The following is an 18509-nucleotide window of genomic DNA, read 5'->3' as shown; positions in this document are numbered from 1 at the left end:
TTGAATTTCACCTCATACAACATAGCGGTTGTAAAATTAGATCCTGGTTGTGAAATACGAACCAAGCACAGCGTAACGTACGCTAGCATTGGCGGAACTTCAAAGCAACAAAAAATATACTTCAAACGCCACGATCAAATACCTCAATGGAAAAACGACAATTTCAATGCGTCAGAAGACACTTGGGAAACAACAGAACTTGATCCGATAGCTGCAACCCATTCATCCTATCACAACGATCCTGAAACAAAGGCGATAAATCATCATGTTCCGGTCATAGTAGCAGCGGTATCATCAGTACTTGTTGTGGCCACGATAATCAGCGCCCTTTACTATAAGAAAGGCAGTCGACGTTACACCATTAGAACATCGAGCAGACCAACTCCACTTCCAAGACGACCACCGAGAATAATTCCACGAACAACAGCTGCAAATAGTGTTACACAAATTTAAAGCAAGTGCATTAATAACTTAAACAAATATTAAAAAATAACTTGAAAGATAGGAACGTTATCATTTATTAAATATTAAACTAGGCTCCAAAAACATAAATCATTAGTAGGTAACAAAAGTAAATATTATATGAACCTTTATAATCAAATAGGCATCGAAAATCTCGACAAGCAAGATGACCATCGGCGCGTCGGCTAGTTTTTCGTAAGGTCTATGGGATAGACTTACGGGGGGCAATATGTCGCCGACGCAAAATCACAAACAGCTGTTCGCAGCGAGCAGCGGCAGAATCAAAACAAACCACCGTAACATAGAACAGTTCGTTCTGACCTAAAGAGGCAGAAGGAAAATCGAATTACATTCAAGTGCGCCCAACGATGAGTCAATGCGCGCTCACGCAAGGGTCATATATGCTTCATCGGCATTTTCGGTGCCACTGCCGGTCACAGCGCATTCGAAGACGATAATTATATCGATATTTGACTTCGCGCGGTGGCTTGGATAATAAAACATTTGTGCAGAGTTGACAACAATATTCATTGTTAACATTCTGTACCAAAACAAATCTAAATAAAATCGATTCAAAAATCGATTATTTGTAAATAGCTAGCTTAGGAAAGTAGGTATATAAACCAAAAAATTGTATAATAAAATCAAGTTGAAATCGAGCAGTCGAAAGTACCACTTCACTCAGTCGAAAATCCTTTACTTCGTGTCCAGACCCTGGAGTTCTTCGTTGGTTTTTCCACCTTGTTAAATCCAAAGTCAAATTACTTCCTTGTTTGTAACGCAAGCGGGGAAGCAAATTGTCTTACGACCAGAATTAGTATTGGTTTGTTACGCAGAACGATACTAACTGGACGAGGAATTCCCGGCTTATTAAGCTATAGCGTGTGGTATTTGTAACGCAGGTGCCACAAACTATACTTAGTCTAGAATTAGAAGTGGCTTGTACCGCAGGACGCTTCTAACTAGACCCAGCACCCCCCTCTGCGGCGAAAGATCGTTCGGCGGAACGATACCCATGATGTCAAAATATGTTCGTAAAAAATCAAGTATTTTGTAAATTTTATTCTTCGCTTAACTTTGTTAAGCAATAGATAATAATGTAAATTAGTATGCTTGTAGATACACACAGTGCTTATGGGAATGTTCATTGGACTAATTTTTTTTTTATTTTCCAAATATATAAAAATTCTTGGTGTCTAGCCAAATATTACGAAATGAACTTATTTATTGTACAAGAATCGTTGAGCCCATCACCATTCTGACTGAGTGATGTTCCGAAGAAAAAAATCATGCGCCGGTCTAATTCCACTTACCTCATCAACACGTCAGTTAACAGCTGTATCGTTTCAATTTTATCGTTCACTATCCCGCCTTGTAAGAAGAACGAAAGATAACGGAGGAACTGACGAAGAATGTCACCGGCAACCACATGAAATCCGTCGATTTGCATAAGATAACACATGATTTCACAGCTCAACAAGATCACTTCAGCATCCGATGAGAAACAACGAACAAGCTTTGCTGCTGTAGCTTCTATGTTATCCGTGAAATTGTCTTGTTTTAGTGTCTCAAGCAGCTTACGTAAAATTAATTTTTGTTCTTTTGAACGAGAAGCAACCTTCATTTTTTTCTGTTCGATGTATACTATGCTAGCTGAACCCTTATGATTCAGAATAAGAAATTAATATTACAAATTAAGATTTAAAAAATTCAAACACCATCTACCATGTGACAGACAGAGTTGCCATACGTTACTCGCGGGAAGCCCCTGTCGTTCCACACCACAGGGATCAGATATGTCGAATGAATGACAGCTTTGAAAACTACTCAATCGACTTTTATGACGTACAGTCGACATTCGCGAGGTGAATGGTTTTCTGACGAAGTTGTGTATCTGTTTTTGAGGATTTTAGTTTGCATTCTCGGTTTGCTTTTTACGACGAAATATTACTACTGGTGGTGGTCTTTCGACCGTATTTTGAGTTTCCCCGAAACGTTTGGTGTCCAAACTGTGCAATGAAAATGATTTTGAGTATCACCTGATCACGGTATGCTGATTTTTGGCGATACAATTTTATTCAATTTTTTTCTTCATTGTGTGCCCCACACAGTAGTGGAGTAGGAAAGAAGTTGCAAAATTCAAGGTGAAATAAAAAATACTAGCTTTAGCCACAACGTGAGGCGAGCAGAACAAATAGGAAGGAAGGTCAGCTCATATAACTGGGAACTGATTCTATCCTGGTGGAAGAGTGCAATCACAAGCACGGCGAAGAGAATCAGAAATTTTATTGGCAGTGTTAGACGAAATTTTCAGAGGTTCCGACCTGCAAAATAGGAACACCTGGTATAATCTGCTGCAGATCGCACCACAATCGCAAGATGGCAGATCAGGAATCGGATATGGATTACTCGTCGGATAATGATTACGAATTTGAAGATTACTATAATTCAGGTGAGTAATGCAAAAAGGAAGGTATGGAGACAAAGTGAAATGGCGACTATGTCAATTAATATACGCAACCCCTTCGAGGGGGTTCTGTAGAAAGAAAATCAATCTGTTGACATAACTGCGTTGATAATAAAACGTATATCACAAACAGACTGTCGTTGAACAAATTAGAAATTTGCTATTACTGGTAATATTAATCTAACACTAAGTGGGTGGACAAAGTTAGTGTTAGATTGCTATTGCAATGGATCTTCCGCAATAGACCCAATATTTGTTTACTAATTTTGGTAATATTATAAAATTGCAGCTGCTTATAGGATATCATAGATTTGGCGATTATTTATTATATGAGAGGAATCCTTTAATAACATGTTACCACCTTCGCTTATTAGATTAGACCCAGAAAGCTTATCAGATTAAAAGACGTTTGCTGAATATGTAGCAAAGTAATTTTTTCAGTATTTCGTTTTCCAACGTTTTTTATTATACAAAAATCACTTAGCAGTCGAAGAGGGAATGCCATTTGGCATAACGTCGTTTGGTATAAAGCCACTTGACATAACCCTAGCGCGATTCAAGTGGTTATGTGGCATAAAGCCATTTGGCATACAAGTTATTTAGCATAACCGATTAAAATAAAATTGAAGGTCATTTGACATGATGACAATTTCGTATAATGCCCATTTGGCATAATAGACATAAAACCTAATTTCTCAGGTCTATTTGATTAACATGTAAGCGAAATAATAGGATACAAAATCGGTAATTTTCTGGGACGCAGTTTCCCGAATTACCATTGAACGATATGGACGACAGTCGTGATTCACTGGTTGGCCAATTTTTAACTGGACCGCTAGTTGGATCTGAATGTCAAAATCTCGTGTCAAATTCAATTTGCCAATCAAACTGACTATAATTAGAGATGTGACCAGATGCATTTTCGGTCCAACTAACGAATCAAATTCGTTAGTTGGACAATTTTATTCATTTTAAATGCAACTATGAATTTCTAAGAGTTTACATTATTTTGAATATTGTCAATGTTTCGAATTTTTTTTTAAATTTTTGATTTCGATAATAATTTAAAGCGCCTGAGATTTTGTCTTCTTTTATATATATGTAGTAAATCGCTTTTAACTTTTAATTTTATTGCTTTGAGCTTTTTTCTTCTTGTGAATATGAACTAGTCGAGATTTTTCCTTCTTTTGAATTTAAACAGAAAAAAGTAAACGCCAAATGAAACAAACGTTCGGAAAGCAAGATATTATATATCACGAATTAGATTTCATATTGTATAAAACGTAGTTTGGTTAAAAAATTGTAGCGATCCAACTATTCGTAAATGGAATGGTTAATACAAGCAGAAAAAATATTTCTTTTTCGCTTATATTAACCATTATTGCTTTTACATGAGGTCCGTAGTTTTAAACTAGCCTTTCATTAGCAGATTACAATAACAGATTTTTTGTTGAATGACATTTCACAAATTTTTTTTATCTTTCATTCAATATGACCAACATAGTTCTAAATGCAAATATTCTCAATGCACAAACTCCATACTTGCTTTAGTTTTCTATGTAATCAATCTATATTCTTCGTCTCACTGAAGTTGATTCCTTATTTCAAGCATGAGCAGTTCTTGAAATCGTACTTATTTCAGTAAATCAAATCGCCATAAAAATTTGAACGGGTATTTTCATACTTTATGCCACATGGCTCTTATGCCAAACGGTCGTTATGCCAAACGACCTTAATAGTATTCATTATCCTGTGCATTTTATGCCAAATGGATATTATGCCAAATGACCTATCATTTTTTTCTTTCGCCAAACGGGCATTATGCCAAACGACGTTATGCCAAATGACTTTATGCCAAACAGGTTGGCCCCAAAATTCTGCGGAGCTCTGCCAGAATATCTTTTGTGAGATTTCGATCACCACTTTTTCTGGTTTACACACACAGTTCTTGCTAAGTCGTTTTGAGAGAAATCTGCAATTTCTCAATGAAACGAAACATTCTAAGACCAGAACCGACGAGGGGTTTTCAGCGCTAAATACCCGAGCAGAGTCTAATAATAAATTGAAAACTAAACTTGATGCTGCCCTGTTCGGCAAATGATTACACGGTGCTACAAAATAAAAATAATTGAATGTACTTTTAAAGTGATATAGTAAAGGTTGTAGGTCTGGTCAAATACAACACAAAACCACCTTTGATTAATTTAATATACACTAACAATCTTGATTTATAGCAAAAAACGATTTTTCGGAACTTTCGACACTAAACAAATTATTACGCGTTCAATTTCAACCGATTTTGAATTTTTGAGTGTTTTGGAAAGAAGAAGAAATGATATTTTTAACGATATGCTATGTTATGTTCTTTTGTTAAACGTACTATGCGGTTATCATTATTTTGCTATTTTTTCATTACAACTATCAAAATTGCAATAAAAGGGAAAATTGGACTAACCAGTTTTGCGCGTTAAGGGCACAAGACCTAATTTTAATTATGTTTTGTTTTTTTTTGTGTTTCGAATTCATCTCGTCAGTAACTAGCACCATCTGGGTGTCTAGTTAAACGATGTATCTAAACTAGTACCCAAATTAGCACTAGTTAGACACAAAAAAATCCAAACAGTTCACACGACATATGTGAATGCCTAAAGCCACATGTCCCGAGTGTTGTCCCGGGAAGCAAATATAGCTGATTCTATCACATTCGCCCGAAAGCCATTTACCCGAATGACATTTGCCCGAATTTCACATAAATCCGAATGTCATTTACCCGACTGCCACGAACACCCGAAAGGCATTCGCCCGAATGCAATATAAACCCAAATGCCATTCGCCCGAATTCCATATACTCAAAAAACATCGAAATGTCAATCGAAAAATTTAATTTATTAAGCTGAAATGCAAATTTTATAACAATTGAGGCTATGAAGAAATTAACACAAAGCTATACCAGTCAAATAGTTAATCCAATCACTTAGTTTGTATGATTTAATGAGGGTTTCCAGTTTTAGGTCCTTTCGTGAGTTCTTTTTAGAATTTTTAGCTGTTGGTACCGCTTGTAGTATACGTAAAACATCCGTACTAGGGCTTTTCTCTTCAAGCTGCAACTGCTTCAAAACACCATAGAATGTAGGATTTCCACGGCTTAACAAACTGTTCCATTTATTGTGTCTAGGAATCTTTTTCGGTACATTTTCGAAAACTGACCACGAAGCCGGGGGAAAGAGCGGTCATCGAGAAATTTTTTGTTAGTTTACTTCCTACCGAAAATACAATTTTTACTAATGTAAGTCAAAAAATCGTCGTGAACCTTTAGAAAATTTTCCTCAATTATTCAAGTGCCATTGGAATACCTTGATGGGGCAAGAAAGCCAAGGCAGCAACTTGTTTGTAAATGAGTTGTATTCGGTGAGCTTCCGAATCCAAGGATTCGTTTACGTTTGAAACAAGCAATCAACCCTTAATTGTGAGAAAAGAGCTGCTCTTGTTTAAAAGAAGGAATCAATCCCTAAGTGTGAGCAAACGAGTGAATCGCCAGTTTGATTGCGAGGGCTATTTGGTATACAAACTTAAAGAACTACTCATATTTAAAGAAAAAAACAACCCCTATGTTTCAGTAAAAGCATACCAATGGATCACAGGTTTGTTGAGGAGGGACCTCCGCTTCGGTTCTTCGACCTTGGCAATTGTGTCAAAACCGCATCACACTAGCTTCGTCACATAACCTTTATGAGCTACTATTTACTAACGACGTTATACCAAATGGACTTCCACCATGCATGATATAATTACTAAATTGATTCAATTTGTTAACGGAACATCTTAATATATATTTACCTGGATTGATGATGTTTCCGAAAGATTTCTTATTATTTTGTCCAGTTTATAACGAGATTCCACCGCTCGAACCGACAACTACGCCTGAATCAGTTTGCACTTCGCTGCCACTCAGTCGGCTTTAAACTAGCTATAGCCCCTATGTTTGAGTAAACCGGGCAAACGAGAGGATCACAGGTTTGCTTATAACTCCGGCAATGGGTGGAACAACGCCTCGGCCAGCGGAACCTCAGCGGGTTTGCGCTGCTTCGTATCCTTGGCCTCGGATATGCGGCCAAGCCGTATCACGCTAGCTCCGCTGCATAAGCTCACTTGTTATTGTTCAGTTTATCACATTTCGATTTGGTTTATTTAGGTTGAATTACACCCTTTTGGCAAAAAAACTATTAAAATCGAACCTCTATCACTAAAGTCTTTAAACTAGATAATTACCGATTTTATATTTTACTTGAGTGAATGGGTTTATGACATTCGGGTAAATGGTCCATTCTGGTAAATAGTTTTCGGGCGAATGTCATTCGGGCGACTGTGATAGAACCACCCTTATTAATCCTATAATTTGAGCTAATGCGTTGAATAGAGATAGCAGATACTGATCTAACAGTAACCCTATTTGGTAATGATCTTTATTTCTGAGCTCGCTTCGTGCGTAGCGATTCCATTTCTTTTTTCTCTTTTGACTGACCGGCTCCCTTCTGAACGTCACATTGTTCTACACAGCTATAACAACATTAAGTGTATCTTCTATATGGTCGGAAGGATAGATAAGCAACCCAAGCTTCCCAACTTTGTCTAAGACACCATCTTGCTAAAAAAGCAGAAACTTTATATAGAATAGGTTGTACAAATGGTATGCTCACTAGCGCCGCATAGTGGCAGAATCTCGAATTATTCGATGAATCGCTTGAAAAAAATTGATTTACGCTGGCGCCACCTAGTAATATAATTCCGAACTATTCGATGCACCACGTCGTAGCTTTTGATCTCATTAGTAACATTGCCGAAGACGCCGAGCTTATAATAACTCAGAAACTTGAAATATTGTCGCGCTTATAATAAAATCGCGCATCGCGCGCGTCTGAAAGGCACGTCAAATTTATGCGCAGTTGCTCCGCAAGCCGATTTCACTGGAGCTATTGTTTATTTTCTATCTGCTGTGTGCTTTTTGAAAGCTCCAAGCAATGGGCTTCCTATGAATTCATATACAGTGACACAATCTCATTTTCGTACACCGCTGTGCGGAATGCTTATATGCATTTTATGAGTAAAAAATTAGTTCACGAGACATTTTATTTATATAGAAATAGTTTACAATAGACAGCATAAGGAAGATACAATAATTATCTTTGTACTACAAATGCTCATTTTTTTCGAGAGTTGTCCTACTGGAGCTGTAGAGCTAGGTTCATACTGCAATTTGCAGACGAGACAGGCGAATGGCGCCCACTAGAACACTGCTTTAGGCCAATTGTAGCGGGCCGTGATTCTGAAGGTGATATTCATTGTACGGTTCAGGTATGTGCGGGCGTAGGGACTCGCGATCGCGTGTATCATCGCGAAGGAATCGAACATTTGTACGTTAACGTGCTCGATCGCGTGTGCGTTTGTATGTCGCGTGTGCTAACGTATATGAACTTCGCGTGTATAAATTCTATTTCATAACCGTGTGCCTTTCGCATATTCGCGTGTGTTCTAGAATGATCGCGCGCGGACCGTGAATCTGATACTTAATTTTTTGTGCACGGTTCAGATTCCAGAAGAAAGTGGGTTCCTACATATCATTAGAATTCCCATTCATGTCGCCGTAGAACGCGTGGTCTAGTAGATATGAGCTTTATTTTTTTTTTATTGGTCCAACTGAATGTATGGACCTAAATTGCTAGAATGAAGGATAAAGATTACCGGGCGTGACCGATTCATGAACGCGCGCGTTTGCGGGTTCGCATTTGAGACCGCGTTTGTAACTTCGTAAGTACTAAAACGTTCACACAATTTCCGGAGTGTTATCAAGTTTACGCGATCGCGGGCATAGATGTGCGTAGATGATCGCGAAGGACTTAAGCGTTCGTATGTTGACGTGTTTGTCGCGTGTGCTCGCGTGTATGTGACTTCGCGTGTATAAATACGATTTTGAAACCTTGCGGCCATTCATATATTCGCGGACCGTCATTCTGATCTTTAGCTTTCGGTGTACGGATCACATTCTGACAGGGAGAAAGTTACCCCATATCACTAGAGTTTTCGGTCATGTCGCCATGGAACGTTTTGTCTAGTGGATATGGGAGTTATTTTTCAATTTTATTATTTTTTATTAATTAACAAGGACCTAGATTGTTGGTACCGAGGAAAGAGACTTCCGGACGATCCCGATTCATGATGGCGCGAGCGCGGGAGTTTGTAGGTTGACGCTTGAGATCGTGTTGCTAAGTTTGTGAGTGCTGAGATTTTCATCTTATCACCGGGGTGTAATCATGTTTGCGAGTTCGTGGGCGTAGGTTGTTTGGAAAATCGCGAGGGGCTCTAACGTTTGTGCGCTGACGTGATTTTGTAACGTGTGTTCTTGAATGGTCGCGCGAACCGTGAGTCTGATATTAAATTTTCGGTGCGTGGTTAGAATTCTGGCAGAGAGTAGGATCGTTTATATCGATAGGGTTCCCGGTCATGTCGCCATGAGACGTGTTGTCTAATAGGTATGGGGGTATTTTCTTAATTGGTCCAGCTGAAGGCATGGACCTAGGCTTCTAAGATCAAGAATAGACTTCCGGACGTGATCGATTCGCAATCGCGTGCGCGAGGGCATTTTTGTAGGTTCCCGCTTGAGACCGCGTTTGAGAATGTGTGAGTGTTAAGACGTTCACTATCACCATCTTTGCTGACCCAGCTGAAGGCGGGTGTGGAATGGCAGTATAGGACTCGAAAAGAAGAAATAAAGGACAATATAGGAGAGACGTAATAGATTAGACAGGTACCAGATACAGCTAAATTTATGATCATCACATGAAAGACATACATTAGTACTTCAAACTCTACCAATACTTGAATAGCCAACCACCACAAATAGCCAGTGTTTCAAAAATCACTCCAATCACCATGCGTAGAAAAAACCATAGTTTGACAAATCATTAAAATCCATGATTTCATCACTCATGGTTTTTTGGCTCCTGAGGAGTGAAACCGCCAAGGAGTGAAAACAGGTTACTAGATTATAATTGAAGCATACAGTTTAAAAGCCCGAGCTCAATTTAGATTTTCAATTTTCATTTTATCGAGCACAAAAGCAAAACAGATCCTTGGTACAGTTCATGGCGAAAGCTTCTTTTCGATAGACCTCGAAGGAGTGCCATTTTAGCTATAAGTCGATTTACACCAAAAGAACACACTGAAATCGTAGCGCTTCCCGACCAGAAGGAAATAACACAATTATAACTCATGCTGATATTTTGTTACGAAAAATTTCCTATCAAATTTTGTTATAAAGTAGAAACCGTTAGGTGTTAAAATAACAAAAATCCTAACAAAAAATTGTCTACGAATATCACATTTATAACAAATGTTGATAGCAATATAACACGATCATAACAACTTGAGATAGCATAACTGACCCCAACATAGCTTGTATTGCTTATTGTATAATAACAATGTTTTAGCGTGCACGTCTAAAAATAGAATACGAGAAAAATAAACCATACATTAGGGCGCTTTTTGCTTTGGAGCAAAAAGCTTCCTGCAGCAAAAGCTTTTATAGCATTGCCAAATAATTGCATACCTGCGGCTGATTGTTATTGTGAATATATGACAAGCAGATTATTATTTGTCGATATTGCCGCTTTGAACCTGGGGTATTCTGAGTTTGATGGGGAAGTTTCCTGCATAAACCAACGACGTTGTTTTCGACTGAGGTTTAATGTTAGCATAATATTCCACGCATCCGTCAAGGGCAAAACGATTATAGATGCAGAAGACGTTTCCAGAACGCACACATTGAACCTTGCCCAAGCCTAAGTGCTGTTTGTTTTCCTAGTGTCATACGCTTTGTTTTTATTCAGTTTCAGTCACTAATACAGCTGCCTGTATGGACGATAGACTGAATACTGACAGATTAGGAAAGAGGGGCTATTTTTAGATTCTAAATAGTGCGCTTTGGCGCTTCTCTTGTACGTTAACGTGTTTTACATGGTTTTTAGAAATAATGTCGATGCGACATGGTAACATTGAGCGGATATTTAACGTAAATTGTTTCACGAAGAATACAACAAATCTTATTTTGGATTCCGCATAGATTCAAAGCAACGAATGAGTTTTGAGGTTTCAAAATAAATCTCTTTTAGGGATTTGTTATTGGCATTTTTGATATGGGGAAGACTAAATAAATCAGTACAATTTGATTTCAATTCGCGTTTCTTTCATTTGGACTGCTTGATACTTCCTGCATATTCTTCGAAATAAATTTTATAGGAAAATTATAATCTTTATAAAAACGCTCTTTGATAACTTCACGATTTCAAAGCTTTTTATAATAATGGCTTTAACATTTAAATCATACCCCTCCTACTCGAAGTTATGTGTCAGAAGAGTGTCTCAGAAAATAGGAAATGTCATCTCTTAATCCAACTGAAACCAAGTAAGTCAATCAAACACCTCACTGACAAGTTCTCCGACCACTTGCATCTAAAACTTGTCTATACTCAAAATGCGGAATTTTGAAAATCCAAATCAAAAAATCAAAAGCTTCGAAAATTCGCTTTAAAAAGACTGTACTTACTGTAACATCATCGTTGTATGCGTACATTAATATCATTATTAATCCAATTATAGCACCAGAAGATATAATCTTGATATAAGTTTTCTTGCATTCCTGATCGGTATATCATAAAGATAACACAGAGAGTAATAAATATCAACATGAGATATAAATTTGATAGTTTTCTGTTATGATGTTCTGATCGGGCTTACATTGAAAACGATCTTTTGATAGTGAAAACTGTGCGTGCTTATCGTAAAAAATATAGCAGGCTCACTTCACCCTTTCCGGCGGAGTATAAATAAACAAAATTGTCGAATTTGGGGGACACAGAACCCACACGTTATACATGAAACACCACTGCACGACCAGAAAGTAACTGTTTTGGCCGAAGTGTGCTCCAAAACAATCAACGGTTCTTATTTTTTCAAAGAGGGAGAGACCATCGACAACGCACGCTACCGTTGGATTTTGGCGCACTTTGTCTGTCCACAAATGCAGAAAAAGGTCTATCCTATTTTCAACAAGACGGGGCACCTTGCCACACCGCAATCAAGTTCTTGCAGAGCAAATTCCCAGGACTCGTCTCAAAAAATGGTGATTTGTAATGGCCTCCTCGTTCTCCGGATTTAACGGTGCCAGATTTTTTTGTGGGGTTACTTAAAAAGTAAAGTGTATTCTAGCAAACCTAAGTACCTTGACGAACTCAAAGCTAATATACGAGCTAAAATTGCTGCGGTTAAGCCCGATATGCTGTCCAATGGGACGCAAAATGCCCGCAAAAGAGCTGCTTGCTGCTGTATCAAATGGGGGAAGTAATTTAATCGACATTGTATAATAAACCTGGTTTATAATAAATGGCATAAAATATCCTAAAAAAATTTGTTTACTTGTGAAAACGTCTAAAAAGGGCGAAGTTGCTCAATGTTATAAAAGAATACATCCAGCTGGCGCACCCTGTACCTTCTGCTGGAATAATTGAGAAATTAAACAGCAAAGCAAAGTTTGAAATTAAATTCGGTCTATAAGCGGCGACAGAACAAGAATCAGAAACCGGAGTGGACAGGAAGGGCCAAAACCAGGAGCGAAAACCTAAGAGTCAAAACCCACTTGGATTGCTTTGATTTTTTTACTCACTCCCAGAAACGTGCATAACAATGATTGGTTTTCTCCCGCTCCTTTGGAAACAGGCTCCTTGTTGTGAAATGTGTGGTTTATTTGAAACACTGCACATAGCACATCCTTTCTTTTTTTTTATGTCGCTAGCCGTGCATTGAAGAATGCCTAAAACTCTGAACATTTATCCAATCCGAATGAGTCGAACCGAATGCACGAATTGAACACCGGTAAAAAGTGATCCATAGAAGGATTACCCACTATTCTATCATATAAGCCAGTTCTGCATCCATTTCCTGAACCATACGTCACAAATACTTAGACGAACACATACACAGATAGACATACGACTAGCACATAACAATTTTACACTAGTACTAAAAACTACAATTATTACAACACAACTAATAGGGTTCAACTGTTATTTTTTAATGCGCCTGTGCACGTTGACGAGGTCGACCGATAAATCGACACACAATGACTCCCAATGCGAGCCGTGCTCAAAAAGACAGCCGTTAAGCTGTTGAACAATGTCTGCAAACACAGCTCACAGAAAAAGTCAATTCACGGCGGCCCGCCAATCGGCCACGCCAGTGTGGACAGGCTCTTAGCTGACTGTTAGCTTGGGCTGGTGCAGAGTATGAAATAACAAAAAACATAAAAAAGGCCCATAAGCCCTCTCGGTCTCCTCGATGCACCACTATCGAGGCGTAACGCAATAACCATCTTAAAGCAGTTGTCTGCCAGAGCTTCTTTAAAACTGACGCTGAAATATGCTTGAAGATGTTTGCAATACCGTCAAACCCGTCAACCTAGGAGAGGGAAATGATCAGGGTCACGACGTATTCTGAAAATAAACGATGAAGCTGCCTGTTGTAGAAAAACACACCGCGCGAGTGCCCGCATTACAAAATTCAGCGCGAGTTTCGGAGAGTTGCATCTGTTGTAAATTAGGGATGAATTATATAATAAACCAAACAGCCCTCCGGAATTTATCTATATTTATGAACATCAATTGTAGCCTGTCCAACAGGCTGACAATATCAAATCAAAATGCTGATAAAATTGGGATGGCCAAAGTAGAGTCTTCACCGTAGGTTACTTCAAAAATGTCTTGCAATGGCATCATAAACTGTCAAGTTTCAGTATCATTTATTGACGTCAGCCAGGGTTTTAATTATCCTGGATTGCTTCTATTGTTTGTGTAACCGATGAAAGCAATTCTAAAGTTCGTCATTCTTGCTATGTATTATGGTGTTTCACTCGCTTCCCCCTTTATTGCTTACTGTAGTATACATCTCATATAGGTTTAGAGCTTATACTTCCCTATATTGTTCATTTTTTTACATGTCGCAACTTAGTTCTATTTGAGTGAGCCCGTTGAGTGATTATAATACGACAATCGTACGTTTTTTAGCGTAATACGCATCACTCAAACGATGTGTTTACCAATATGAAAACCAATTAGATTCATGCTGGTTAACATCCAAGTTTGCACTACACTTAGGCACCATCACTTATCAATTCAGAGAATTAAGTTTTATATTCTGTTTTTAGTTCATATTGGCAAGGATTTGCGCTATTCTTGTACTACCTATGTAGTAACAGGACAATTGACGATAATTGTATGGTAATACAAATGGACAGACATTGATTTTCTTCATCAACAACACGTGACTATGACTGTTGCAATAGCTGGACATAGGAAGCCTTATGCGAAACCGTCATGTGACGCATATTAAAATTGAAATAAATAAACAGCTTATAGCTTGTAACTGTTAAAGCATACTCGAATACTGTCATCTATTACAAAAATGTTACAGTAACCATTTGGAGGTTTTACTCCTTAGCTGTTTTGGGAAATGACGGTAATAATTTTATTGGTTTAATGTTATGAATTCCAAACTCGGCTGCGGGTCAATAAAATTTTAAAAATTTGTTCTTTTTTTACCTTCCAGGCCTAGAAGATTGTGATATAGAACAGATTGATCCTAAACGTTCCGATCCGGAATACTTTGTGTACGAATGTCTCGATGTAGAGGAAGTGGAAAAATTACTCAACGAATTGGTCGAAAAGCTGAGCAACCTACTTCAGATCACACCATCTCTGGCGAAAGTGTTGCTACATGAAACCAAGTGGGACACCGATGAGGTCGTGGAAAAGTATCGAAACAACGCGACTAATCTGCTCGTTAGTGCTCGCATCAAAGCAGCTCCAGCCGCTATAGCATCAACCTCGTCGGCACCTTTGCCGGTTTCAAGTTCGAGTGTGATCCTACCGATTCCTGGTATCTTACCAGTAGCTTTACCTGGGACCAGTACGAAAGCGCAATCCTTGGTGGCACTAACGACAGCATATCGAACACACCCTTGCCCAGTTTGTGTAACTGTCCAGACGCTGGACAAATTTCACAGCCTCTCCTGTCAACATTCGTTTTGCCGGGACTGTTGGGCAATGCACTTTGAGATTCAAATTAGCCAGGGCATTTCAACCCAAATAGGCTGCATGGAGCAGAGATGCGATGTTCGTGTACCGGAGGATTTGGTTCTAAATCTACTCAACCGGCCGATGCTGAGAGACAAGTACCAACAATTTGCCTTCGCCGATTATGTTAAATCCCATCCGGAACTACGGTTTTGTCCCGGTCCTAATTGCCAGGTATATTATTAAATCCAATATTGTTCGCGTTGTATTAAGCGTAAATTTTGTTTGCAGATAATTATACGCAGTTCCGATATCAGCCCGAAGAAAGCCACCTGCCGGGTATGTAAGACAACATTCTGCTTCCGCTGTGGTACCGATTACCACGCTCCAACTGATTGCCAAATCATCCGCAAATGGCTAACCAAATGTGCCGACGACAGCGAAACAGCTAACTATATTAGTGCCCACACGAAGGACTGTCCCAAGTGTCACATCTGCATCGAAAAAAACGGCGGCTGCAATCACATGCAGTGCTTCAACTGCAAGCACGATTTCTGTTGGATGTGTCTCGGTGATTGGAAGGCACACGGTTCGGAATACTACGAGTGCTCCCGGTACAAGGAGAATCCAAACATTGCGCACGAATCTGTGCATGCGCAGGTAATTATCTCGCTTGAGCTTAGACAAAATTTCTGTTGGTCGTTATCAGCCTTATTCAGTGTCAGACGAATCATTGTGGTTCATTCGGATCGTTCTAATATTGGTCTTATATAACAATATGCAAATTACATTCGTTTAAAAAAAACAATGCATAGTAATGCAGAATGAAGCTTGGTCATTTATAGCAGAACTTTCGTCCACAAGTGCCCAGAATCGGAATTTAGTTTTAACTCCTTATTTTCTAGAAACTAACGGGTCTCTGGATCTCAACGGCACGAAGTTCAAATTTTTAATTTATTCACTGATTGGCCTGAATATTTCACGAAACACATTCACTTTTGCTTCGGTTCTACTGAATTTTTTAAATAGGACACGATGTGATGTCAGAAAACCTTCCATATATCTAACACATCATCATTCTGTCAATACTTTAAGGCTCGTGAAGCTCTGAAAAAGTACCTACACTATTATGAGCGCTGGGAGAACCATTCAAAGTCGCTACAGTTGGAACAGCAAACTCTGGACCGCATGAAGACACGTATCAACGAAAAGGTAATGAAGGGCCTCGGAACTTGGATTGATTGGCAGTATTTGTTTGACGCGGCTGCACTGTTGGCGAAATGCCGATACACACTCCAGTATACCTATCCCTATGCGTACTTTATGGAAGCTGGGTCCCGAAAAGATCTTTTCGAATATCAGCAGGTAGGAAGATGAACACTCAATTCCGTTGTAGAACGATTTAGCATTTTTATCTTTCTTTAAGGCTCAACTGGAGGCGGAAATTGAGAACCTATCCTGGAAAGTGGAACGTGCGGAAACGACCGACCGGGGCGATCTGCAAAATCAGATGGATGTAGCCGAGAAGCGAAGAACGACACTGTTGAAGGATTTTTTTCCTACCGAAGCGTGAGTAACCATGAGAGTTAAATCGGAGGGGGAAATTCACCGAAACTTGTAAATGTTAGGTAACGAACAACAAACTGAGATATTAATTCCTCCACACCCACCTCGTCAGACCCTTTTCCCCATGGTGTAAAATATATGGTATCATTGATTTTAGAGCGAAAATTTGTTTGACCTTATTCAATCGATTTATTTATATAAGACAAGTATCGTTTTACCACCTGGATTTCGGAAGCTTTCGCTCGTTGTTGCACGAGCCAACCGAGCAGATATCCAACTTTAAAATTAGGATTCTTACCGGTAGATAAATTCTTAAGTTTAAATTTATTCTTATATTTGATATTCCTATAATTGTACCAAATGATCTTCAAACGTAGCGTAAACCGTACGATAAATCTACCTAATTAACCAACAAGTTGCAAAATCAGATGCTGCGTTAGTGTAAAAGCCAAAGACGCAAGCGAAAACAGATAACGTTGTTTGCTAGTTGAAGTCGAACATCGAAAACGAACTGAATTGTCACTCGATAGTGGAAAGATAGTTCGTCACTTGAGTTTATCCTTTAACCGAAACACTAGAAATAACTAAAACAATTCTAAGGCAGTACGAGCAATTTATCCATTTATACTACGACATTGTGGTATGGAATAGAAAAGTAATTTGATTCGAATTGCATAATGTGTAAGAATAATAAAGCGAAAGAATCTATCAATAGTTCGACGATTAAAAAAATCTAAAGCATCCGAAATTCCTGTTCGATTAACGAAACACACGGTTCTTGGAGAACGGCTATTACGCCATATGCCGAAGCCGCAAAGTTCAATCAACCTACTACAACCAACATTAACAAACAGCATTCCACATACACTTCTAAAACACAAAATGGCTAAGCAATAACTGATGTGTTTTGCATCCCGAAACCAATAAACTCGCAAGAACAAAAAACGAAAGAGAACATCCGGCCCCGAACAGAAAAAACTGCACCGACGCCGATACGGTCATGAACGGTAACGAGAGATAAAACAGACACTGAAAGGCAATTTGTTATGATAGTCCTTGGGAACGAAGCAAAGATATTGATGCCAATTTATACGTATTCCATCGATTGTAGGTCCAGCAATTTTTGAAACATTACTGTACCCTCCGTAATAGGGTCTAGTGTAAATCGGTTTCTATGGGTGTACCCCATATGGCATAATGGACGTTTGGCATAACGGGTTTGGCATAAAGACGTTTGGCATAATGGACATTTGGCATAATGCTTATTGAGAGGTAGGGACATTTGGCATAATGGACGTTTGGCATAATGGACATTTGGCATAACACCTATTGGGGGTTAAGGGACATTTGGCATAACGGACGTTTGGCATAATGGACATTTGGCATAATACCTATTGGGGGGTAAAGGGACATTTGGCATAATGGACATTTGGCATAATACTTATTGGGGAGTGAATCCAAAATTATCATAATCAACTTTCGTCATATATATGATGTTTTGTTTTGTTACTTGTTTTGTTACCAACAGAAAAAAAATTCATATATGAATCACGCAATCTGTAAGTAGTTAGACGGATCGCAAAGAAAAAATGATTAGAGATAGGCACATTTGAACATATTTTTAATAGGTTAAAGGGCCCTTTGGATTACGTGATGTAAATTCTGCAAGTGAAATTTTCGTAATTCGATAGCTTGAATAATGAGTAACATGTAAACTGTACATTGTACAATACTACAGTAGAATACAGAAGTATAATTGCGTTCTTTGTAAAGAAGGGCGAATCACTATACTTTTCATATACTATTTATGTATCAATATGCACAGAATAGTATACATATTGCGCGCACGAAAGGTTCCTCCACGCGCTGACGTGTAGAAACTCTTACAGCCAAAC

At 38.6% G+C, this 18509-nt stretch overlaps 1 protein-coding gene across 1 annotated transcript; it reads left to right on the top strand.

The window, feature by feature from the left end:
- The first annotated feature begins 2318 nt into the window (after nucleotides 1-2318).
- LOC131689327 (potential E3 ubiquitin-protein ligase ariadne-2) lies at nucleotides 2319-17328 on the top strand. The gene is made up of 5 exons (XM_058974343.1): nucleotides 2319-2914; nucleotides 14582-15282; nucleotides 15340-15708; nucleotides 16144-16413; nucleotides 16475-17328. The coding sequence occupies exons 1-5, from the start codon at nucleotides 2842-2844 to the stop codon at nucleotides 16619-16621; spliced, it is 1560 nt and encodes a 519-aa protein (XP_058830326.1). The 5' UTR covers nucleotides 2319-2841; the 3' UTR covers nucleotides 16622-17328.
- Nucleotides 17329-18509: the final 1181 nt, after the last annotated feature.

The sequence above is a fragment of the Topomyia yanbarensis genome, chromosome 3 (genome assembly GCF_030247195.1).
Source record: "Topomyia yanbarensis strain Yona2022 chromosome 3, ASM3024719v1, whole genome shotgun sequence".
NCBI lineage: Eukaryota > Metazoa > Arthropoda > Insecta > Diptera > Culicidae > Topomyia > Topomyia yanbarensis.
Note: the sequence above shows the minus strand (reverse complement) of the source record. Positions and strands in the feature narration are given on the sequence as shown.